Source organism: Filicampus tigris, chromosome 3, assembly GCF_054856515.1.
Source record: "Filicampus tigris isolate MCC_2025a chromosome 3, RoL_Ftig_1.0, whole genome shotgun sequence".
Taxonomy (NCBI): domain Eukaryota; kingdom Metazoa; phylum Chordata; class Actinopteri; order Syngnathiformes; family Syngnathidae; genus Filicampus; species Filicampus tigris.
Genome location: NC_141219.1, coordinates 781,154 through 804,765, shown reverse-complemented (window position 1 = coordinate 804,765; position 23,612 = coordinate 781,154). Strand labels below are relative to the sequence as shown.

The following is a 23,612-nucleotide window of genomic DNA, read 5'->3' as shown; positions in this document are numbered from 1 at the left end:
TTGTTTTGAACGTAACCCCCTGTGATGGAGGAGGGGGGATGGTGCATGACTTTAAACCAATCAACTCATTAGTGACGGAAGAACCGCCTGCTGTCGTGTCGCGTATCCCAGGGACAGGATGAAGTGACTTGTGAACACTTGTCAAATGTTGACTGGACTCAAGAATTGTGTGAACGTCATCCATGTTGCATGTGGTTTACTTTAGTCATCAAGAAAAAAAAGCAAAACTACTCCATGCTTCGTAGCCCTTTGTGGAAAAAGTACTGATACCCCTTGTCCAATCATAAATCAACTGTTGCTGAAAGCATCGCAATAGAGCCTGTCAGACTAAATGAAATCATGCAGCCAAAAGATCTGACAAAGCTGTAGAAAAATGGCATGATCGCCCAAAATTCAAGGACAGAAAAGAAATCAAGTCGCAGACCTCTGTCAGTCTGGAAAGGCTTACAAAGTCATTGCGAAAGCTTTAAAACTCCAGCCAATCACGATGAGCCTTCTCCACGAATCGAGAAAACATGCAACAGTGGTGCGCCTTAATTGCCAGGAGGGCCCGACGTCCAAAAAGCACCCCAAGACGACAGCGACGTCTCATCCCTCCGAGTAGGCCTGCCTGCCTGCCTGCCTGCCTGCCTGCCTGGCTGGATGGATGGCGCAGAGAGCGCAGTTCGAGGCGCGGCTCAACCTAAAGGTTTGGAAAGGGGGTTTAATGGCCCGGAAAATGGGGGGACGTCCTCCATTTAGAACTGAGTGGGCGGGTGTGGTACCGCATGTCCCCGGCAGAGGGAGCACTCCCTGTACTGCAGTTATATGGTTGAGGTTAGTATTTGGATTTCAGTCAGCCAGTTGATAGTTTGTCATTTTCATTGAGAAATTACGTGTTTTTAAAAATATGACGATTCGCGTGGGCAAAGTTTAGGTTGAGCCAGGCCTCGAACTGCCCTCTGCAGCCGTTATTTCCTTCATCCAGGAGGTCACAAAGGACCGACCCAAAGACAACATCCAAAGAACTGCTGGCTCCTCATCTCGGTTAAGGTCAGTGTTTATGACTCAACGGCACGTAAGACTGGGCAAAAAAGGGTTTGGAAGGTGTCGCTCGTTACATCTGTCGTCGGTGAAAAAAAAACAACAACAAGAAACAGCATCCAGCATGTTTGGTGACTTTAATGAATCATCGAGGGCTCCGTCACCCTCAATCCAAGATGGACACTTGAAGCCATTGCTGCAGTTTCAGAGGCTTTATTTATTTCACTCCCACAGCACAAAATATGAATTCAAATTTCAAATGTGCAATTAATGAAGAGAATTGCAGTACTGCATTGTGATTTGAAAAGAGGCCAGCAAACATCGCAACAAACCCACTTCCTCATCTCTCACTAACCCGGGCAAACAAACTTTTCAAGGCAGACACAGGTGATCATCATTAGGCAGTCATTCAGCCTCAGTCACACACACACACACACCCACGCCCCCGCCCCCCCCCCACACACACACATTTACACATTCGAGTCGTACGTCTTTAGTGTATCGTTCAACTGTTGTATTTGACAGGAAAAGAATCGTATTCAAGGATCAAAGACAGCTATTAGGAGAGTCTTTGAATCAACATATACTTTTATTTTTGTTCCACATGAATCCCAAGATTTTACTCAAATAAATATCGGTTCCAAGCTCGATAAAAAAATTGCAGTTGTTTTAAAATTCTGCGATTAATTAGTTAAAAAATTGTAATCGCTTGACAGCACATGCACACAAAGATCCAGTAATCCCTCGTTTATGGCGGTTAATGGGGACCGGAACCCTCCGCGATAGGTGAAAAACTGCAAAGTATAGGTTGACTTAATGTGATTCTTTTTTAAAATTGTCTATTATGTATTTTGTATACGTTTTATTTTGAGGGGATCTACAGCTCTATTATGCCGTTGCGAGCCCCCCGACATGGTTCCCGCCCTTCTAAATAGTTGTTGCACAGCAAATTTAACTTTCAAAATGCAAAATGAAGAATAAATAGCACAAAACTGCAGGCTGTGAGAGGAACGTGAACTTCAAAGGCGACAGCGGACAATTACGACGGAATGTTAGCTAATAACTCCGTTCAAGTTTTCCTTTTGATCCTCAAATTGGCTTACTTTACTAGAATGCCGTTGTGCATTTGAGCCAACGGTACAACGCTGGTGTAATGCGCTTTTAAACGCTGATCGTCGTCGATGTTGTGCAAAGCGAAAGTGCTTTGCACTGCTGCGGTCGCTGCCTCCTTCTTCTTGTTTTGAAACGAAGAGGAAGCACGATCGGTGGCCGGAGGTAATCACGCGGCTTCACTTTGTCTTGGCACAGCAACGTCAACAAGGTCCTTTGGACAAAATTCTACGAAAAGTAAGCTGTTTTAAGACAAAACTAACAAACACTTAAACGTTTTGTTTGCCGATGTTTGGCCGTCCTTGTGTTGAGCACGTCGTGCTTGCCAGGGTGGCTGAGCGCCGAGGCTCCGCTCACAACTTGTGAACACAGCTGCTTACTATCCGCTTATCCGGCTTGACTAAACGAACGGCACATTTGAAGAACGTTATGAGTTTCCCAACAGAACGTGCTGTTCGTTTGTTAGCGTGGACGAGACCAGCGAGAGCCATCGGCCGACGGGATAAATCCACTGGTGCGCTCGTTGGTCGGCGGTCTCGCGCCGGCAAGCGATCGCGCGCCTTTTATGATTGGCTATGTACAAAGCCTCCGAGTCAACTCATCTCTTTGAAACAATGCGTCTTCCTGCGATATGGCTGTAGTGTTCATTTTGATTTTTGGATGAATACGTTTTGAAAATCCGCCCGCGATGCACTGAGGCCGCCGAGTGGCGAGGGATGTATTGAATAAAAGGGAGCAAAAGTAATGCAACGCTGCCCTGGCATATGGGCAAGGAGAGCTACGATCAGGATTCTCTCTCAGCTGTTTATTTCTCTGCATTCTCTTGAATGTAATATTTCATACGTACAGTACAAGTCAATTGAGTCAGTCACGCAGTTGGAAGACTTGTCTTTTAATCAGGATCACATACAGAACACACACTTTCCCGTCTAACCACCAAGAGTCAAACATTTCTTGGCTTTATTTGATGTGCGCAACCCCAATACATTGGACCAAGCAAATACATTTCTTCACGTGTTTTAGCACCAGTGCTAAGTCTCGACACTACTCCTCAGGAAGTTGGAAGAAGGTAGACCGAATGCAAGGAGATTGTTAGTCATTAGATTTAAGATTAAACATAAACTGCTATGATTTTTTGTGGGGGGGGGGGCTGCATCCAGCCTGCTCAGATGAGAGGCGAAACACAAAAGACACTCATTCAGATAATATGCCAATCATAACTAACTGAATAAGATACTTTCAAATTAAAATATTAGATTAAAATATAATATAGATCAAATAAAATAAGATCCCTCTTTACATTTTCCATACAGGAGGTGCAGACTTTGATTAGCTTTTGTTGCACGTTTTGTGAAGCCGGTTGCAGCATGCGAGGGAGCGAGGAGCAAGATTGACGTTTCCGACGATCCGCATACAGGCAAGTCAAAGCATTCTCTACTCACTGCGTGTGTGTTCTTGCGTGGCTTGTCAAATCATCTCTTCTAGTAAACATTTGACCACAAATTGAGCAGGAAAAAGGTTTCTCCCTAGTGTGTATTTTTGTGTGTATTGTCAAATGTCCCTTATAAGAGAAACTGTTGCCACAAACTGTGCATGCGTAAGGTTTCTCACCAGTGTGTGTTTTTAAGTGTTCTCTCAAATCTTTGTTTTCAGAGAAACTTTGACCACAAATTGTGCATGCAAAAGGTTTCTCACCGGTGTGAGTCCTTGTGTGGACTATTAATTGACTTTTATGAGAGAATCTCTGGACGCAGACTGAGCAGGCAAAAGGTTTTTCTCCAGTATGTGTTCGCAAGTGTGTTGTTAAGTTTCCCTTCAGAGAGAATCTTTGACCACAATCCGAGCAGGCAAAAGGTTTCTCCCCACTGTGTATTCTCGCGTGATTTCTTAAGTCTCTCTTTACAGAGAATGATTGGCCGCAAACTGAGCAGGCAAAAGGTTTCTCTCCAGTGTGCGTTATTGTGTGTTTAGACAAATGACTTTTATAAGCGAATCGTTGACTACAAACGGAGCAGGCAAAGTGTTTCTCACCAGTGTGTATTCTCATGTGTCGCTTCAAAACCCACCTGTCAGCAAATGTTTTCCCACACTGACAACATTTACAGCGTTTGTTGTCAGTGTCAAATGTCATATCAACTTCGTCGTCGTCGTCATCATCATCATCAGCGTCACTATCTGATAGTGGAGCGAAGAGGCCGTCATCACCTTCTGCCGTCACGTGTTGATTTGAGCTGCTGCTGCTGCTGCTGCTGCTGCTGCTGCTGCCGCCTGGGGGCTCCGCCGCTCTGCTCTCCCCTCTTTGATCTTCATCATCTTCACTCTTCAAAGGGACAAAGGTCACCGGCCACTCGGTGAGATCCTCCTCCCCCTCCTCTTCTTTCAGGTGCATGGGCTCTCGATCGTCCTCCTCCTTCATGCCAGGAGACTGCAAACCATCTTCCTCTTGATTGTGGGGGTCCTCTTCATCCTCTGCTTCATATGAGCAAAAGAACAAGGTTAGGAACGTAGCGGATAGCGAATAGTAGATTCAAAAGCAGACCAACGTGCAAAAAAAAACAAGTAGTAGTAATTCAGCTCAGGCTAATTTTGCCACACAAGGACTAAACAGCATCGAAAGGAGCGCAATCTGCAACAAGCGTCAAGTGGAACGTGGCTGAAGCGAGCTTCCGCCGCCAGTTTGTGTTTTCCTTGCATGGATCGCGCTGTTTGAGCCAGTAAACACCCGTCACGCTGATAACCGTGAACACTCAAGAGATATTTGAATATATATATTTGAAGATCTTTGTGACATTACGCATGTCATCACTATGCAGTGCTAATAATGAGAATGAAGCAAAAAATGGCTGTCAGCGTGCACCCTCCATCACCTTCTTCGCTCTTGACGATGACATCAGTCAATGGAAATGTGGTGACATCCTCCTCCTGCTGGTCTTCCTTGATGTGAGGGTGGTCTGACTCCCGCTGCTCAAGATGAAAATCCTCGTCCGTGAAGTCTGCAGGACACAAGAAGACAAGCGCACGCGGTTTACTCTAGCGCAGCTCTGACGATCGGGGCTCACAATTACCAAGGCAGATAAACCGATCCAAAGGTGCTGTAAGCGAGCAACAAGATTTTGTGGTGCAAAGTGTCAAACGCCGCATTTCGATCCAGCAGGACAAGAGAAGAGGCGCATATGTCCTCACAGTCGTTTGCCAGGAAGACCTCACGAAGAAGCGAAAATAAAGCTGCCTCGCTGCTGTGCAACTTTTTAAAACCAGCCTAAAACAGTGAATACATGAAATCTACACACCCCTGTTCAAATGTAACAATGCGCGATATAACAAATGACACCAGTGTCAATCTTTACAACCCGTTTCCACCTGTCAATTTGAAGGAAACAACCTCTTTGGGTTATCCGTGTGGAATAAACCAAATTTGCCGTATTACCACCAAAACCAAGGAAATTCTATTTGGCCTTTGCACAGGAAGACAGGGCACTAGGTCAACTCTTAAAAATGTTTGACAAATGTGATGACTCAATTTTAGATTTTTTTTTTTTTTACTTTTAAACCTACACGTTTTTTCTAATTACGAGGACCTTCTTAAGTCCAGGCAAGGTAGCGAAGGAGTACAGAATGTTCTAAAAAAAAAAAACATAAAAAAGGCGCCTGGATCACGAATAAAAACACGAAAATCAGCACTGTTAAGCACTGAGAGGAGTGACTCGTCAACAAGTGAGAGTACGGAGTGAAGAAACCTTTTCCGCGGAGCACGAGTCGAGGCTTCTTGCAAACAGCGTCCAGTTGGGGACGTTGGCGCTCGCTCGCTTTCGTTCCACAAACTTCCTCCTCGTACTCTTCTTCTTTCACCTGTTTTGCACACATTTTCCCACGATAACCAACAACACTTAACACGCAAACTTGCTCTCTGTTGCTCACACGCGCGTCTCTTTGTTAGCGGCAAGCGAGCTATGCTAAGCCATCAGAAGTTTCAACGCGCACTGAGACGACTTTATCCGGACAGAAAGATTCAAGTAGGAATATTAATTATATATACATATCACTCTATATTTATATATACTGTAAAGTAGTGACGGACGTCCTGTGTTGAGTTTTCAGTGCGTCCTGATAGGAATGTTCCGCACTCAAGCACGTAATAAAATCGTTTTTACTTCCTGTGACCTTAAACGTAACATCCGGTCGTAGAACGCCATGGACTAGGCATTGCTCTATCTAGTGGCGATGGTGGTACAGAGCACATACCGAGTTTGGTAATACAAGTCACTCGTCATCACGATCACATTTCAGAGGAGGACAATTCATCAACGCAAGTGTTTCGTTTTTGTACAATCGTCGGTTTTATCCTCAGCCGCGCTTCCCCTCGCTGTTATTACATGAATTCACGTGCCGCTGAGGTAAACAAATCCAGTTTGTCTAAGTGGGCTTGCCGTATTTCGCCGGAATGCTTCTGTTGCAGTTCTTTTGTGTGCAGTTCGGCTAACCAAACGGCAAATGCGCTTTATTAAATTACTTTCTGAATACAACTGAACGAACCGGGGCGCTGAGTGGACGAAATTCAAATGATTCATTCAATATTTGTGCCCGGATTAGCTCGCCTGGGTGCACGTTGAAGCTTCTCAAGCTAACTTAGCTTAGTTCGCTAGCCTCTAACGCAGTTGTTAGCATCCGAACGCTAATTGACGATTGAGTATGAGTGTAAGGAGTTGGGATCATCGTGTGAAAATGTGTGCAAAAGTTGTGAAAGAAGAAGAGTTCGAGGAGGAACTTTGTCGACCAAAAGACGAGAACGAGCGACAACCTCCACGACTGGACGCGCCTTGTCAAAAACCTCGAGTTCTGTTCCACGGAAAAGGTTTCTTCACTGCGCATTTTCACTTGCTTTCGTTTTCTTTTTATTGTAATCACTGACACACGATACTTTTTTCCTTTTTATGCAATCATCTGTATTACGGTGGTACGTCAACTTACAAGTTTAAGTCGCTCCGTTTTCGTTTTGTTTATTATAACCCCTAATTATAGTTATTTGTCTTATGGTATCAATCAAGGGTCTCTTATTTTATTTTCAACATTGTTAACACCCTGTAGAACAAAATGACCCAACATTCAAGTCACAACGTGAGACTGGGCCAAGCTTGACTTGACTTGACCAAACCATGTGTTTTTGTCGTCTTGTATCCTGTCGCCGTCGCTGAAGAAGACGTCGGTCCTGCGCAGCAGGAGCCGATAACTTCCCACATGAAAGAGGAGGAGGAGGAGCCAGAGCCGCCACACCTTAAAGAGGAAGAGCATGAGGACGACATCAGCAAGTTTCCGTTGACTTGTGTCGTCGTGAAGATTGAAGAAGAGGGAGACAACGGTCAAAGTGAGCAGAAGAAAGGGGCGGAGCCTTCGAGCAGCAGCTCACGCCAACACCCGACAACAGAAGGTGACGGAGACCACTTTGGAGGAGCACCATCACACAGCCCCTTAGCGCCACTCTCGGATGGTGATGACATAACATCACACTCTTCGGACACTGAAGATAATGATGATGATCATGATCATGATCATGATCATGAAGGAGAACACACTCAAATTGACATGGCGTTTCACACTGACAAAAAGTATGCAAAATGTCCTCAGTGTGACAAATTTTTTTACAAGTCATCATTGAAAAGACACACAAGAACACACACGGGAGAGAAACCTTTTACCTGCTCAGTTTGTGGTAAAACATTCTCTAGAAAGGGAGATTTAGGAACACACCAGAGAACACACACGGGCGAGAAGCCCTTTGCCTGCTTATTTTGTGGACGAAGATTCACGCAAAGTAACACCTTGACAGCACACACAAGAACACACACAGGTGGGAGACCTTTTGCCTGCTCAGTTTGTGATAAAAGATTCACCCAGAGGGCAAATTTAATAGCACACACAAGAACACACACTGGAGAACAACCGTTTGCCTGCTCAGTTTGCGGTCAAAGATTCTCTATCAAGGCAAATTTAACAACGCACATAAGAACACACACTGGAGAAAAACCCTTTTCCTGCTCAGTTTGTGGTCAAAGATTCTCTGTGAAGAGAAATTTAACGAGACATAAAAGGAGACACACTGGTGAGAAACCAGTCAATTGCGGTGTGTGACCAAAGACTTTCTGTAGTGTAGTGTAAAGTTCAGTCGCAAGTGTGCTAGTGCATGTTTAAAAACAATTTCACTACGTATAATCTTTCAGCATTTTCAGAAAGATACTTTTTATTTGTTTAATTTTCCTTTGAAGGCAGAAAAAAATCATGAAATCTTTTTGTTGAAATGTTGCCAATGTGCATTCTTCTAGTCACTTGAATTGATAAGCTTCTTTGAGTCTGTTTGCTTTGCCTTTCAATGTCTTTGGCAGCTCTGTTTGTACCTTTAAAGCATTTAAGGCGCTGTGCCGTGCTCTCGGAGTGCACTTCCATTGCACTTTATCTACACTAGGTTGTGTGAAGCGCATTGAGTTGCCTTGTGCACGAAATGTGCTCTCTAAATCAAGTTGCCTTGCTTTGCCTAGTGAGAAGAATGAAGCGGCAGAAGAAATGGAATTAACGGACACGTTCCTTTCTCTCAGATGACTATTTTGGGGGCTTTAGATAAGTGGGCTATACATACGCTACGTCGTCAAAAGAATTTACTCACTTGCCTTGATTTGCATAGGAAGTTAGGTGTCATCCAAAATGTCACCGCTCCCAAAGGTTTTCCTCCTAGTTCAAGAAAGTCTTGACGATTCGACCAATGTTCAGTAGCTTTTATTGTCCACATGTCCAGCGCTGATGAACGCCATTTTTGGGGCGTGGAAAACTGTGGCGAAAATATACAACTACGCAGTGTCCAACATACTTGGATGCATGGCATGATGGCAATAACACCAAATGCACATTAGTCATGTCCACATACAGTTTCGCCTTCTAAGCTGCAATTTAGGAGTTTGGGAAAATTGAATGTCTTGCCGTATGTAAGGGTTTCCATTCCATCCTTCAATAACCATATGCTTCAAGACGTTTCAACAAAATAACATTTATTTTTTTTACATTCTGACGCCAGTATTTTCCTTTTTGCAGAAACTGAATATCGGCTCCGAAAATCGTTAGGCGACCTCCTTCACTACTAATAATCGATATTGGTATCGGCCCTGCAAAAAACAGATCGGTCTATCTCGATCCAAAATATTGCGAGTTTCCTTGTAACATTTTCACAGATTGATTATCATATGCTGACACCTGCGAACATCCATTTTGGTGATGATCGGTTATGTTTTGGTATGGACGTCACGTCGAGTTGTGATAGAAGTGGCATTGGAGGCTGGCAGGCTGGCTGGCTGCATTGTCAGACAGTGAGCCGTTAATGTCTCTTTTTTTCCAGCCCCTTCTCCTCGGAAGAACATGCGACCTGACGCTACGAGTGATACCTGAATGATGGGAACGCTTGACGACGCCATCCACAATTTTTAGAGTACAACAGAACGGTAAACAAGTCCGAAATGAACCGTCGTGACGTCACAGGGATTACGTCAAGCGGTCCAAAATGTCCAATATGGCTGCGTACGGGGTATGTCATCGTTTCGATACTAAATCGGTTTAAGCCTTTTTTGGGGGCAATCACATGCTATTGATATTTGCACCTTTATTCCTTGTATTCACCTCGGAAATAGCGGCGGCAAAAAAGGTTACATACATGATGTCGTTCATTTTGAATGACGTGGAGTGTGTGTGTGTGTGCTGTGTTCTATATCTTATCACGGCTAGATGGCAGTAGTGCCTGATGCATGGCGTTCCATGACCGGATGTTATGTTGAAAGTAACAGGAAATAAAAACACCCCGGCTACTTCACTTAGCCGCGTTATATTTCTCTAAGCACATGTTTGAACGTCCTGAAGAAGGACGGCCGTGACTACTTTACGCGACTGAAATCGCATGTATGAGCTCTTAGCATCGAACACGTCCAGGCGCACGTTGAAGCATCTTCGAGAATCTTATTTTAGCATAGCTTAGCTTGCAGGTGCCGTTCGAAGGCCGGGGCGCCTGCTGATGATGTCCGCGTTATCGCCTCGATGTTCGTCACGCGATGGCTGCTGTATATTCCGAGTTACTAAAAAAAATGCATCTCTGATACACAGACGTTTTATGAAAAACATTTCACCGTATATGCATACAAACCTGCAGCCCGATCACATCTGGTACCGACGGCGGGCAGTAAATGTAGGGAGATAAGCGAAAGTGGCCTGACGTGGTAACTGCCTCGCCAATGTGGCAGTAATGCCCATCTTTGTTCCTTTTTGTGTATTCATTTAGTAACTCGCAAGATGCAAATACAACAGCCAGGGGGTAACAAACATGGAGGCAAAGAAATATGTTAAGGAAATGAAGTTATAGCGTGACGTCATCATCGGGCGCCCCGGTCACCGAAGGTCCCCGATGCAAGTTTGCAGCCGGATCACATCTAGCACCCTGGCGCACGCAAAGAGACGCTTTTGTTGACGACACCTCACTAATCGGAGATAAGTGTGATGGTAAAATCTTGTGATCGTCGTGTGAAAATGTGCGCAAGAAAGACGGCCGATCGTGTGGAGGAACTTTGTGGAACAAACAAGAAGTGTGAGCGACGTCAGCAGCCTCCAGCTGTGCTGCACACAACAGGTTTGCTCACTTCTTCCGCTCATTTGTTGAGTAACGAGACACTGACGAGTTTGTAATTTTGTTGTTTAAGATGGTGAAGCTTCTCAAATATAAGTCTTTGAAGGCTACCGGTTGCTTTCAATGAGTCAGAGGTCCAATTCGTCCATATCTTCATGCCACATTTAGATGGCATGCTTTGCATGTACTGCTTGAATGGGCAGTGGACCCCAAATGAGTGGCAGATACTGTACACGCATGTCCCAAACTTCTGTGATTGCTGTCACTTTGTCTTGTTGACCATGTCCTGCTCTTGTATCCCAGTTGGAAATTTTGGAGCGACATGGTGGACAGAAAAAACATCCGAACAGACTCTACATGCCATAAACCGCTTGTAGATGATTCTTTTTTAAGGATTTGTATAGACTTAGCAGGACATCAAAGGACACATACATGTGTTGATATCTTACTGGGTGAGCAGCCAACTTTGTAAATGTGTGTCTCTCTTTGCACGTTTACCACTGCAGTTACAATGGACTCGGTCAACAGCAACTCAAAAGATTTGAAATGGTCGGTCCGGGATACGGTATGTTTTGTGGGTGCTGGGGTCATCCTGGTGACATTTGACAGCATACCTTAATTCTCCGACAAATAGTAAACGCAGTTACGTATATCGCTCTTTATCCACACCGTATGGTGCCCAAAGTGCTTTACGAAGCCTCACATTCACTCATTCACACGCACCTCCAGACACCAATGGGATGGGGATGAAGACCAGGATTGCTTGCCAGCTGCGTTAACTTCACCTATGGTATTTTGATCTGTCATGGTACTACCACACAACGAACAAACTGCGCGCAAAGCCTCCAAAATAAAACCAAAAGTGATTACGTGTAGGATGAGTTGTGGGTGCATTGTGTGCACGCGTGTGTGTCATCTGACAAATGCTCCGTTTTTGCACAAATTGTTGTCTGCCTCATTCATTTTGAATGAACCGTCTTTTTTTCTTTGACTGAGAACACAGAGTGTCCAAAAGTTGACTACGGCACATAAAATTGTATGTCAATTCATATGTATCTTTGTGTGTATTCACACCCTCTTCGTGGACAATGTCATGGAATGCTAGGCCAATCTGAACAAATGAACCGCTTTTAAAACAATCAAATCTGACTGGTACACAACACAAGGGCAAACGGATCAGCTTTGTTTTGAGCAAAAAATCATTAGCTTGGAATTTAATGGCTGCCACACGTTCCAAAAAACTAGCAGAGGTGGCAAAACAGCCTGAGAAAGTTGAGGAATGCTCGTCAAACACCTGTGTGGAACGTCCCCCGGGTGAGCAAGTTGGTGGGTTCCATGATTGGGAATCAAAGGAGCTTCCCTGAATTGCTCAGTCATTCACAAACAAAGAGAGGCTGAGGTTCGCCTCTTTGTGAACAACTGCGTGAGAAAATAGTCCAACAGTTTAAGGACGATGTCCCTCAACGTACAATTGCAAGGAATGTAGGGATGTCATCGTCTCCGGCCCGTAATGTCATTCAAAGGTTCTGAGGATCTGGAGAAATGACTGCATGTAAGCGGCAAGGCCCAAAAGCAACATTGAATGCCCGTGACCTTCGATCCCTCAGGCGAGATCAAAGTTCAATGTCAAACCAATGTCAGTAAGTACAGTACAGTTGGGCGCTACAGCCGTAAGTGCAACTTGAAACTCTCCTGTGCAAAGGCAAAGCGAAAGCCAATTATCAGCAAGACCCACAAAGGCCGCCGGCCGGCTTCTATGGGCTCGATGGACTGATGCAGAGTGGAAAAGCCTTCTGTGGTCTGACGAGTCCACCTTTCAAATTGTTTTGGGAAATCGTGGACGTCGTTGATCTCCCCCAAAAGCCGTTAGGGGGACAACGTCACCCCTCCGTTTTTTATTTTCAATCCCAGATAGTCAACCCGGAACACACTGAACTTCCTCCCTTACCCTGAGAACAATCTAATGATGTCCAAAGGGCAACCGTAAAAGCTTTACAGCGCTCGTTGGAAGGTCGCCTATCTGACGAGCCTTTGTGAGTCTTCACTTTGAAGGTTCAACAACTGACCGACACTCTAATTTGATCAGCCCTCCCTCGCTCTCCTCATACTGCAGTTGACCGCAATATCAAAATGATTCTATATTCTCAAATAGCTCAATAGCAATAAGCAAGGATACATGACATGAGAAAAGACATGTTACACTCGACAAGGCAGATTGAGCCAACGCTGTTAAGCCAGGAAGACGAAAGCAGCTCACACTGCGCTTCCTGTGAGAGCTCTTATTTTGAAACCTATTCACGCCACTTCTGGTGCACTACTTAGCAGCCTGACGCTAACTTGATGACAGGCTTTCCCATCATGCTTTGTTGTCATGCATTACAAGTGACACTTGTGACAGTGTTGTGTCTGTTTATTGTGATATTCTTTACAGACAAGCTGTAATACGCTGACACGGTTATTGTTTCTAGTCCTGTATTAAATGTTTGCTTCTTTTGGTATTCAATCGTTGTAACTTGGTGACAGCTTTAGTAATAAAGGTAGGCAATCAGTACGGTGTATATAATACAATGGCCTGCCTGAGCACTGCTAAATTCCAAAAGAAAAAGAATGCCCAGGGTGGTTGACAGATTTTGTAACTGTATTTTTTTTTTTTTTTTGTCTTCTTGTTCTGCCTGTGACGCTTCTGTCTGCCGGATAGGACAAGTTTGAAAAGGTGTGCGTGTGTGTGTATGAGAAAGACAACCCCCTTTACGTCCTACACATCAGCCACAGCATGAGACTTGACTTTCCCAATGTCACTTTGTCTTCTTGTATTCTGCAGGCATCAGTGAAAAAGGTCTCATTTCTCAGCAACAGGATCTCGAGTTCCCCCACATCAAAGAGGAAGAGGAGTCGCTGCTCATTCACATGAAAGAGGAGGAGCCAGACTACTCTCACATTAAAGTGGAAGTGGAGACCGCCTATGTCAAAGATGAGGAAGATGAGCCTCCCTCCATTAAAGAAGAGGAAGAGGATGATCTCACCAACTTTCCGCTGACTTTTGTCGTCGCGAAGAGTGAAGAAGATGAAGATAAAGGTCAAGGTGAGGAGAACCGAGGGGCGGAGCCTCCATGCAGCAGCCTAAGTCAACACATGACAACGGAAGGCGATGGAGACCACTTTGGAGGAGCACAATCGGACAGCCTCTTGGCTCCACTGTCTGATAGTGACGACATAACGTCTCACTCTTCTGACAACGATGAGGATGATGACGATGAGGAGGACACTGGGGAGAAACCTTTTGCCTGTTCAGTTTGTTCAAAACAATTCTCGAGAAAAACAACTCTGGTAACGCACAATAGGACACACACAGGGGAGAAACCTTTTGCCTGTTCCATCTGTGGTAAAAGATTCATTGAGAAGGGACATTTAATAAGGCATACAAGAACACACACTGGTGAAAAACCTTTTGCCTGCTCAGTGTGTGGTAGACAATTTGCTTTGAAGATAGATTTAATCAGACACACAAGAACACACACTGGAGAGAAACCTTTTGCCTGCTCAATTTGTGGTAGACGATTCACTTTGAAGACATACTTAATAAGACACACGAGAACGCACACTGGGGAAAAACCTTTTGACTGCTCAGTTTGTGGCAGACGATTCACTATGAAGACAGATTTAATAAGACACGCAAGAACACACACTGGGGAAAAACCTTTCCCCTGCTCAATTTGTAGTAGACGATTCACTATGAAGACAGATTTAATAAGACACACAAGAACACACACTGGAGAGAAACCCTTTACCTGTTCGATATGTGGGAAAACATTTACTCGAAAAACAAGCCTAACAACACATAAACTAACACACAGTGGGGAGAAAGGTTTTGCCTGTTTGGATTGTGGTAAAAAATTCACCCTGAAGGTACATTTGGAAAAACATGCAAGGCGACACACTGGAGAAAAGTCTTTTGTCTGCTCAGTTTGTGATAAAAGATTCTCCAGAAAGGCACATTTAACAATGCATGCCAAAACACACGCTGAAGAGAAACCATTTTCCTGCTCAGTTTGTGGTCAGAGATTCTCTCAAAGGGGACACTTTACCAATCACGCGAGAACACACACTGGGGAAAAACCTTTTGCCTGCTCAGTTTGTGGCGAGAGCTTCACTTTTAAATTAAATTTAACAACACACACAAGAACACATACTGGACAGAAACATTTTCCTGCTCAGAGTGTGTAAAAGGTTCTCTTCCAGGTAAAGCCTAAGAACCACCTTTGGGGAATAACCATTCAGTTGAAGTGTGTGTGCGTGTGCGTGTGCGTGTGTGTGTGTGTGCGTGCGTGCGTGTGTGCGCGCGCGTGCGTGTGTGTGTGCGTGCTAAAAGATTTCCTTTTAAGCATCATTTTAAGACAAATATGCCAGTGACCATTTGTAGCGAAAGTCTGTTGTACGGACTCAGCCAGCTCGATTTATTCTCGTCTGCTACCATGCCACAAAATATTCGTCTTTGCAACACAAATACTAGCGCCTGCCATCACTATTATTTCACGACAACACAAATAATAATAATGCTCCACTTCATTTTTGTTCTTAGCACAATGTCGACTTCAGTTGGAGGGTTTGCGCTTGCGCGTGTTTGAGAGCCCGACTGGACCGCACCGAATGGCCATGTTACATTTTTACAGTATGTATGCATGTATTTCTGAGAGCACTTCTCCATAGTCTATCCGAGATAGTGGTGAAGGATTTCATGAAGTAGTATTCACAATTTATGGGGCCCGACAGCACAGTCAGCCCACACAATGTTTCAGTAGAGGGTTTACAAAGTGCATACATTGCATATACAATTCTTTTTTTGTATTGTATTTTTAAAAGAAACATGTTCAGTCATTCATTTTAAATTCATGTATTCATACATGCATTTAGGTAAGCACCAAACCAGCAGAGCTGGGCATTCCGCCTATGTGTCGGAGACCCATTTTGTAGGCGATAAATGACAGACGGGAAACTTAAAAATATATATATATATATACAAATAATAAATAGACGGACTAAGCGTAGTCTTCTCTGCTTTGAGAATCGGTTGGAATGACGTTGCTATCTGCAACGGTTCACGATTTCCGGCGATTTGAACAACGTGTCATCTCCTGTCCGCGACGACGAGGTCCTGCAAAGTGCTCAAAGGGGACGACGCATTTAGTGGGACCGCGTGAGGCTGTGAGACTTTCGTTTCAAACATCAAATGTGTCATGTGGCGAATAGCGTGGCTCTTAAACATACTGTAGGTGGCATCAAATTGAACTGCACTCCAGAGGGTGCTGGAACTGCACAAATGGAATACAACGGGCTTTGAAACAGATTCGCTGCTATTAATATCGCGACACGACCACAATGATATATATCGTGGCAATTTTAATATTGCAATATTGTGACGTCCTACTTAGCTGTATGCCAACTTCGGTACATTTACGCAGGTATTGCACCAGTGTTCATCAATGTGCAATGTCCCTTTCAAAGAAACAATGAAACGAAATGAAACACTTTTTATTGACTTTGTTACTCATCGTAGAAATTCCCAACAGCCCCTTTTTTGTGGTATTGTTTTTTTTTTTTCATGTTTTACCTGCTTAAGTCTCATCAACCACCCAACAACTTGATCCATCATTTTCAAGATGAAATGCAAATATATTGATTATATCACTGGTATCGCGTAACAGTGATGGCTGACCAATTGGTCGGCATGTGTTTTATACGATACAATAAAATATCATTTTATTTATATAGCGCATTTCACAACAGCTACAGCTGTAACAGATTTGTGGCCGTTTTGACGCAAAGGCCCAATCCCGGGAGTAGCCATTTTCTGTCGACTGAAAATGACAACACAACTACTCGGGGCTTAGGTAACGACCAATCGCGGCTCACCTGTTTTCTGAAGCTGGGCCATGATTGGTCAGCTGCAATGTCATTTTCACGAGTGCATTTTGCTGCTTAATTCATATTCCACAAATGCAATAGTAGTCAAAACGCCATGTTTAGACTAGTGAAGGTGCATAGAACTTATCATTGGAAAGACAATTTTTGGGTTGACTACTTTAAATAATGTGGGACAATTGTGGTATTTTTACATTTTTTTGTCTTTACAGGAAATTGGTAGAAGAGTTGGGCCATGAGGGAGATGTGATGGGCCAACAAGCCTCCAAAAATGGGAACATCTCAAATAAAAATACAATATAACACAATACAATTTTTATACAAAGCGTTTTGGGGTTTGGTTTTTTTTGGAGGGGGGGGCGATCATTTTGTGATGTCTGGCCTGTTAGTGTACTTTTGCCTCAGCTGTTGCAGTTTTTTTCGACTGATTCATGAATAGGCATTAAAATATTATAAAAGCATTACATACTTTGTAAACATGTGCATTTCCACTTCCGAGTTTGCGCTCATTTGTATGTTTTCACTATTTGATTTGGCGTTCCTTATTCTCTTTTTCTCGGTCGTAAAGACAACCACGTGATCCGTGATATCGTTTATTAGCTGTCCACTCGTAAAATATTCTTTAATATTGTGAGGAAATATGTTGTTAATTCAGCTGTTGTTCTTGAGCCTGGACTCAATCAAACCGAATACCAATCTTATGATTTATTTTCCTGTTGACATATGAAAACAGTTGTCAATGTGTCGCCGCCATTTGCGGGGGCGTATGATCGAAAACAGTTCAAAGTGATGCATGCACCAAATATTCGGTTTTTTTTTTGTTTCTATCTATATTGGTTGATGGAAATCCAGGCCAGGTGAGTATCGTGGGAGATACAGTATATTAATAGCACAGGGTAGATGCGGCCATCCTAACAACTTCCGCTCCAGATCTGCTTCCGTTTCAGTATAATTTGCTGAACTTGCACTGAGACCAAGCACAATTCGTTTCATAATTGTTCCCGAATTCGTACCGAATGGACTTAATCGTCGACACGGGATGACTATCGGAACTTTACCCGACTAAGACAGAATTTATTGCATCTTCGAGCCCGGATAAACTCGTGTCGTAGCTTCTCAAGCGGGTGTAGTTTAGCTTAGCTTAGCTTAGCTTAGCTTAGCTTAGCTTGGTTTAGCTCGCTGCAGCTAACAAAGGGACGCGTTTGTTAGCAACGCATCGCTCAGCAGACATAAGTGTGAGTGGTGAGATCGAAATGTGTGCCAAAAGTATGAAAGAAGAAACGTACGAGGAAAAACTTTCCGCAACGAAAGAGGAGAGCGAGCGACAACGACTGGACGATGTTTTCAAGCAGCCGCAAGTTGTGTTACGAGTAGCAGGTTGGTTGATTTGGAGCAACTACCTGGCAGAGGTAGTAAAGTCACACACGAGCGATGAACAAGGAACTCCCAATTTACCTGCAAATAACAGAAACAAGATTCCAAGTTGTGATACAAGCACAAAATCCTGAACAAATACTCCGACGACTCTTTGGAAAAAGCACGCGGGCCGTTTCAAGAAAATGGCCACCGTGCCGATATGTAAACGTGATGAATGAATGTTCTCTCTGGTGGCGTGTGTTTGTCTTCGCTTTGACGCACACGTTCCCGACAATGTCAAATTGTTTCTGAGAAAGTATCCAGAATGTTCCCGAGTGGCCATGATAGGTGTTGGCGTCTCTGCTAAGGTGGCACGTTTGATAGCTGTTCTTCGCCCGTGTGAATAGATTTCCGTGTATGGTGGAACGTCTGGCAAAACTCCCTGTCAGAAAGAGTTTCAACTCCCACCGGCAGAACTTCACCCGTATCCCGGGTGAGTCCGAGCGGACCGTGTTCCGTGCCTCCATTGTTGCGGCGGCCGACCGCAGCTGTGGCCGTAAGATGGTCGGTGCCTGTTGGTGGACGGACACCCGCGGTCAAGCTGAAGGAGGAGTGCTATCGGGTCTTTTCGGCCTGCGGGACTCCGGAGGCAGCTGATGGCTACCGGCTGGCCAAGCGGAATGCAGCCTTGGTGTTTGCCAGGGCAAAAACTCCTTCTGGCGAGGCCCTGGAGAATAACTTCCGGATGGCTTTGAAGAAATTCTGCTCCAGCATCCGGCATCTCAGGAGGGGGAAACAGTGCACCGTCAGCACTGTATATAGCGGGGCTGGGTGCTGCTGACCTCAACACGGGAGGTTGTGAATCGGTGGACAGAATACTTCAAAGACCCCCTCAGTTCAATTGACGTGCCTTCCCACGAGGAATCAGAGTCTGGGGACTCAGGTGGGCTCTCCTATTTCTGGGATGCCCTGGGAGGAGCTGGCCGATGTGCCTGGGGGGAGGCAAGTCTGGGCTTCCGTGCTTAAGCTGCTGCCCCTGCGACCCAACCTCGGATAAGTGGAAGAGAATGAGCAAATGGCTAGGAACACATTGAGCTTGCTTATTTTGCTGCATGAAAAAACATGTACTTCTTTCATTAGACGATATAAGTGTCATTTATCGGGGTACTTTAAATATCGCAATACTTTTGATATCGCTATAGTCAACCACCGTATCGCATGTTTTTCCAATATCGTGCAGCTCTAGTATGAATAAAATAGAAATAATGGACAGAAGGCTATGTAAGTTACACTCCTAAAAACATCCTTTTAAAATTACCCTTACTCCAACATGTCTCATGAAGGGCTTTACTCTTTGTGTCCCGGCAGACGTTGAAAACTATCTTCGTACTGAGAAACAGGAGCCAGAGTCCTGTCCCATTAAAGAGGAAGAGGAGCTTGCAACGCACAACATCAAAAAGGAAGAGAATATCATCAGTTGGCAGTTGACCTTTGTCCCTTTGAAGAGTGAAGAAAATAAAGTTGGAAGTACAGGCAGCATCGCGACGGAGCTTCCAAGCAGCAGCAGCAGCAGCAGCAGCAGCAGCAGCAGCAGCTCAATTCAACACGCGCCATCACAAGGTGAGGGACGGCTTCTTGGCGCCACAATCACATAGTAACGTAACGACATAAGCGCACATTTTGGAATAGACCCCGGAGAGAAACCCATTGGCTGCTCAGTTTGTAATGAGAGTTTCATTGGAAAGAAAGATTGAGTAAAGCACCCCAAAAGACAGAATTTTTTTGGACTGCTCTTATTGTATTGTAATTAGGATATTCCCCCAATGCGACTCCATATAAAGGCAACGCAGTTGGCTTGAGACGGGGAATTTGAACTCAGTCACAAATTCCGTCGACTTACATGATCGGTGATTGTCAAATGCCACGTTTCCGTTGTAGCGGTTCTACAGCGGCCTCGCTTGGCCCTGAGCGCTCGCTTTTCCGCCCCACGTTTTCAGGGCCACGCAGATGACACACGCGGGCGTTTCTTAGGAGCTGTGCGGCATGGGCCCGTTTCCCGGCTTAAGCAAGCGGGACGGTTCTTCAGACTGTGACTTGCGATAGCACAATAGTATTACTTGCATGAACACTTAGACTGAGCGCACGACTTTCTTTTCATGTTAGTCATTACAGTGGTACTTTGAGCGCTCAGTATTTTCGACGGATCGCCTGGCTTTGAGAATGTACTCAGTCAGCCCTGGCACGCAAACAGTGTGCTATACAGGTCGAGTGGAGAAAATAATCAACGCGGTCTATGGCCACCCGGAGCTGTACAACACGGCCAGCTGCCAATATCGCGAGCGAGCCAAAAAGGAGCTGGCTTGGAGAATGGTGAGCAAGGAAGTTGGCTTATCCGGTGAGTGTCTTGACTTGTTTACAGCTGCCGACCCGGAACCCAACATGCCGCCGGCATTAGCCAAAGGTTTCCTGTCGTCGTCGTTGTCGTTTTCTGTCAGAGGAGATCTGCCGCAAGAAGTGGAAGGGCCTGAGGGACACATACTTGAAGGAGAAGCGCAAAGAGCAGGAGAAGAAGAGTGGAGAAGCAGCGACGGTTCCATCAAAGAGGTGGAAGTACTCTTTGATCCTCTCGTTTCTTGACCCCTTCTTGTCCTCGAGAGAGACCAGTGGCAATATGTGGCGGGGGGGCGAGGACGACAAGAGTCCCTCAGAGTCCAGCGGCGCAGCTGCCGGAATGCCGCCGGCGGAAGCGGCGGAAGCGGCGGCAGCGGCGGCAGCGGCGGCGGCCTCGTTCTCATCCTCATCATCCTCATCATCTGAGAGAGGCGGTTGGTCACTCACACTGCCATACACATACACGATTTCTTTTTGTTCCTACACGCACAAACACACACAAACACACTATTTATTGGGGCTAGGTGGGAAAAAAAAACACAGGGTGGCAAACATCACTGTGGAATTTTGAGTCAACGGCTCGTCAGGGTGATGAAATGAGTAACAAAGTCAACTAACGTATTCAATTCGTAGCGATCAGGGATGTGGTGGCCATCGGGTCATTTGGGAGATTCTGGAACGGCCGCTCCATTCTAGGCCGCACTTGGCACACATCAGGGACGGGCGGGTTTTTTTTTCTTTTTCTTTTTTTTATGATTGTGAGAAGCCAAAATTGAAATCTCCATGACATTTCAATTTTTTGGAACATTTTTTTCTCTTTATTTCTATTTCCAGATGAAGAAGATGAGACGGATGAGGAGGAACAGGCGGCTGCTTTTGCTTTCCCTGAACAAAGACTGCCCGCTGGTATGTGCATGAAGAAAGACTTGTATTGCGTTCTATTGCCTCTCTAAGTGCTACCATATGCAAATGGAGGGGGGACCTTTCAGCCTGACCAGTTCCCCAATGTATTGCATGTTTTTCATTTTTGGTGAAATATTTTGTCCGGATTGTGATTTCAGTTCTCACACTGCCATCATTGTATGTCCAAATATGCTGTTGATCTTTCACCCAGGCGGGAGGGGATGTAAAAGGAGAGCCAGCGAGAACGAGAACGAGAATGTGATCGAGGAGTATCTTCTCCATCTGTTGAGGCAGCGCGTTTACTCGCCTCCAGCAGCGACCACGCCAGCAGCGGCGCCGCCGACCCCATGCGAGGATGAACTCTTCCTCAGGAGCCTTCTTCCGTCCATCAAAAGGTTGCCTGCCCTGCAGAAAGATTACATCAAGCTTCAAATTCACAAGATGGTCTATGAGGCCAACAAAGGTACACTCGATTTGGAACAGTTGGGCTCAACGATATTTGGCTGACCATCTTTGCTGGGAACCAATCAGGCTTGAGTACTTTTGGTCATTGTTACGATTGTTCTTTTCTTTTGCCGTTGGTTGACCAGCAGTCCGGGCCCTATTCCTTTGAACCCCGCTTTGTACACACTTGTATTGAAAGAAATAGTACACTTTATTTTCTTAGTATGGGGACTCCTCATGTTACCAACGAGTTCGGTTCCTACGCTGGCGATGTAACGCGAATCTCCGCATATGTCGGATTTCACCGTTGAAGTCACGATTTATGTCAATATACTTTGTACAAAAGAATGAAAATGCATTCAAATAAAAAGCATAAGATGCCGCACTTAGCATTACCGCTGAGAAGCGGATGGAAGAGGAGGAGGCAAAGATAGTGCCGGCGCGCAAACAGACACGATCGAGACACAACTGCAAGGTATGCTGGTCTTTGTAGTGTATGCGAAAGTGCGTTTTTTTTACCTTAACCCGAAGATTGACTGCATGTAAACGTAGACACTTTGGTGCTGGGGCCAAATTGGAGGAGGAGGCACGGGCGTCGTAAAATCGAAACGTCGCAGGTCACGTACGTCGTAATACGATGACTGTCTGTCTTGTATTGTTTTTTTTGTCTTTTACACACAATTGGGCCCGACCTTGGCTGGGCAATAATTCAATATCAGTATATGTCGTGATAGACACCTGAGCAATATGAATTGAAATCCGACTCAATATAATATCGATAAAGCAAAATCAGGAAGCAGCCCCGACCCTCGCACTGTGTGCTGTAGGCAGAGGCTACGGTATGATTTGTGGCATAATTACAAGCACCAAAGAGGACATTTGAAGCACAAAAGCAGTTGTTTTTTTTTTCTACCAGATATTTTGAATGGCATTTTTCCTCTTGATAGTTTTATTTCATTGTTATCTTTATTTTAAAAAATACTGATTAGCTATTAATCGGACAATGAACGCATAAAATACCGGGTTTTGTTTTTTCTCCTTCATTTTGGTGCACATGTGGCTGACCTTTGAAAAAGAGCGCCTGAGGACCGGAGGGTCATTGCCATGAGAGAGGTGACTTGTCTGCTTTATCATTCATTATTCAATCTGTTTTTTCCTTCCATTATTCCATTGTTGCTTTCTCCTGTGCCCAGTTGCAGTATTTTTGATACACTATTTTATGTGCCCTTTTTTGCTCAGTTTTCACTTTTGTGAGCGCTGACTTAATCACTTTAATAAAAAACATTTACATTTGTAAAGAGTACAATGTCTTTATTTACAACATTTCGGAAGAGAGTGTTTTTGCAGAGGAAACGCCACCCTGTGGTGTCCTAGCCAATACCAGCCATAGCGACCCCGACCCCACCCCGCCCCGCCCGCCCGACTTGGAGCGAAACTGCTACACATTTGCAAAACGGCGCGTGTGGCTTGCAAACTGCGCGCTATCGATTGTCTTTGTGTCACTCCTTCGGGATTCGTCTTCCCCGAACACGCCGGAAGGATCTCGTCCTAGACCAAAAAAGACGCAAATTTGACATGAGGAAGTTTTTCATAGGAGAGTCTGAACTGGAACCAAAATGCCATGAGAAGGACCGAAAATGTCAACAGGTGGAACAAGAACGGCATGAGGAGAGATTACAGATATTTGTGATGCTCTTTGAAAAAATTGGTGGACAAAATGTTACCGCTTATTTGATATATATGCTCAATGTGAATTTAAATGTGGGATTTCTTACAGTTGAATTGAACTGTCTTTTGAAGCAAATCTGCGCTTTCT

The 23,612-nt window shown here is 44.8% G+C and overlaps 3 protein-coding genes, 1 long non-coding RNA gene and 1 pseudogene across 10 annotated transcripts; 4 read left to right on the top strand and 1 right to left on the bottom strand.

The window, feature by feature from the left end:
• Positions 1-753: 753 nt before the first annotated feature.
• Positions 754-4,365, top strand: LOC147149508 (uncharacterized). 2 transcript variants are annotated; one of them, XR_015086275.1, is made up of 4 exons: positions 754-816; positions 917-1,032; positions 3,447-3,550; positions 4,300-4,365. It is a non-coding gene; the product is annotated as an uncharacterized LOC147149508 (long non-coding RNA). The 2 variants fall into 2 exon arrangements; XR_015086274.1 differs by lacking the exon at positions 754-816 and having other exon boundaries at positions 836-1,032.
• On the bottom strand, positions 3,005-10,488 carry LOC147149506 (uncharacterized). Of its 2 annotated transcripts, XM_086026529.1 has the most exons (4): positions 10,307-10,488; positions 5,871-7,404; positions 5,001-5,126; positions 3,005-4,605 (listed from the first exon to the last, which is right to left on the bottom strand). In XM_086026529.1, the coding sequence occupies exons 2-4, from the start codon at positions 5,995-5,997 to the stop codon at positions 3,572-3,574; spliced, it is 1,287 nt and encodes a 428-aa protein (XP_085882655.1). In that variant the 5' UTR covers positions 5,998-7,404; positions 10,307-10,488; the 3' UTR covers positions 3,005-3,571. The 2 variants fall into 2 exon arrangements, with proteins under 2 accessions (XP_085882655.1, XP_085882656.1); XM_086026530.1 differs by lacking the exon at positions 10,307-10,488 and having other exon boundaries at positions 3,005-4,602; positions 5,871-7,705.
• LOC147149507 (uncharacterized) lies at positions 6,330-8,430 on the top strand (annotated as a pseudogene). Its single transcript, XR_015086272.1, has 2 exons — positions 6,330-6,985; positions 7,328-8,430. The product of XR_015086272.1 is annotated as an uncharacterized LOC147149507 (transcript).
• Positions 8,592-17,195, top strand: LOC147149505 (uncharacterized). Its single transcript, XM_086026574.1, has 3 exons — positions 8,592-10,786; positions 13,605-13,865; positions 16,915-17,195. The coding sequence occupies exons 1-3, from the start codon at positions 10,657-10,659 to the stop codon at positions 16,923-16,925; spliced, it is 402 nt and encodes a 133-aa protein (XP_085882700.1). The 5' UTR covers positions 8,592-10,656; the 3' UTR covers positions 16,926-17,195.
• Positions 17,196-17,603: 408 nt separating this feature from the next.
• LOC147149504 (uncharacterized) lies at positions 17,604-23,088 on the top strand. 4 transcript variants are annotated; one of them, XM_086026540.1, is made up of 7 exons: positions 17,604-18,079; positions 19,427-19,678; positions 20,310-20,453; positions 20,554-20,883; positions 21,284-21,355; positions 21,564-21,815; positions 22,873-23,088. In XM_086026540.1, the coding sequence occupies exons 1-7, from the start codon at positions 17,956-17,958 to the stop codon at positions 22,902-22,904; spliced, it is 1,206 nt and encodes a 401-aa protein (XP_085882666.1). In that variant the 5' UTR covers positions 17,604-17,955; the 3' UTR covers positions 22,905-23,088. The 4 variants fall into 4 exon arrangements, with proteins under 4 accessions (XP_085882666.1, XP_085882667.1, XP_085882665.1 ...); XM_086026541.1 differs by having other exon boundaries at positions 17,604-19,339; positions 21,564-23,088; XM_086026539.1 differs by having other exon boundaries at positions 17,605-18,079; positions 20,322-20,453; positions 21,564-23,088.
• Positions 23,089-23,612: the final 524 nt, after the last annotated feature.

Coding starts and splice junctions, on each gene's coding strand:
- LOC147149504 (XM_086026538.1), top strand. CDS start 17,956: ATGTGTGCCAAAAGTATGAAAGAAGAAACGTACGAGGAAAAACTTTCC. Junction 20,884..21,283: donor CTCATCATCTGAGAGAGGCG/GTTGGTCACTCA, acceptor TTCTATTTCCAG/ATGAAGAAGATGAGACGGAT. Junction 21,356..21,563: donor TGAACAAAGACTGCCCGCTG/GTATGTGCATGA, acceptor TCTTTCACCCAG/GCGGGAGGGGATGTAAAAGG.
- LOC147149506 (XM_086026529.1), bottom strand. CDS start 5,997: ATGTGTGCAAAACAGGTGAAAGAAGAAGAGTACGAGGAGGAAGTTTGT. Junction 5,127..5,870: donor ACTCGTGCTCCGCGGAAAAG/GTTTCTTCACTC, acceptor TGTGTCCTGCAG/ACTTCACGGACGAGGATTTT. Junction 4,606..5,000: donor CATCGTCAAGAGCGAAGAAG/GTGATGGAGGGT, acceptor GCTCATATGAAG/CAGAGGATGAAGAGGACCCC.
- LOC147149505 (XM_086026574.1), top strand. CDS start 10,657: ATGGTAAAATCTTGTGATCGTCGTGTGAAAATGTGCGCAAGAAAGACG. Junction 10,787..13,604: donor AGCTGTGCTGCACACAACAG/GTTTGCTCACTT, acceptor TGTATTCTGCAG/GCATCAGTGAAAAAGGTCTC.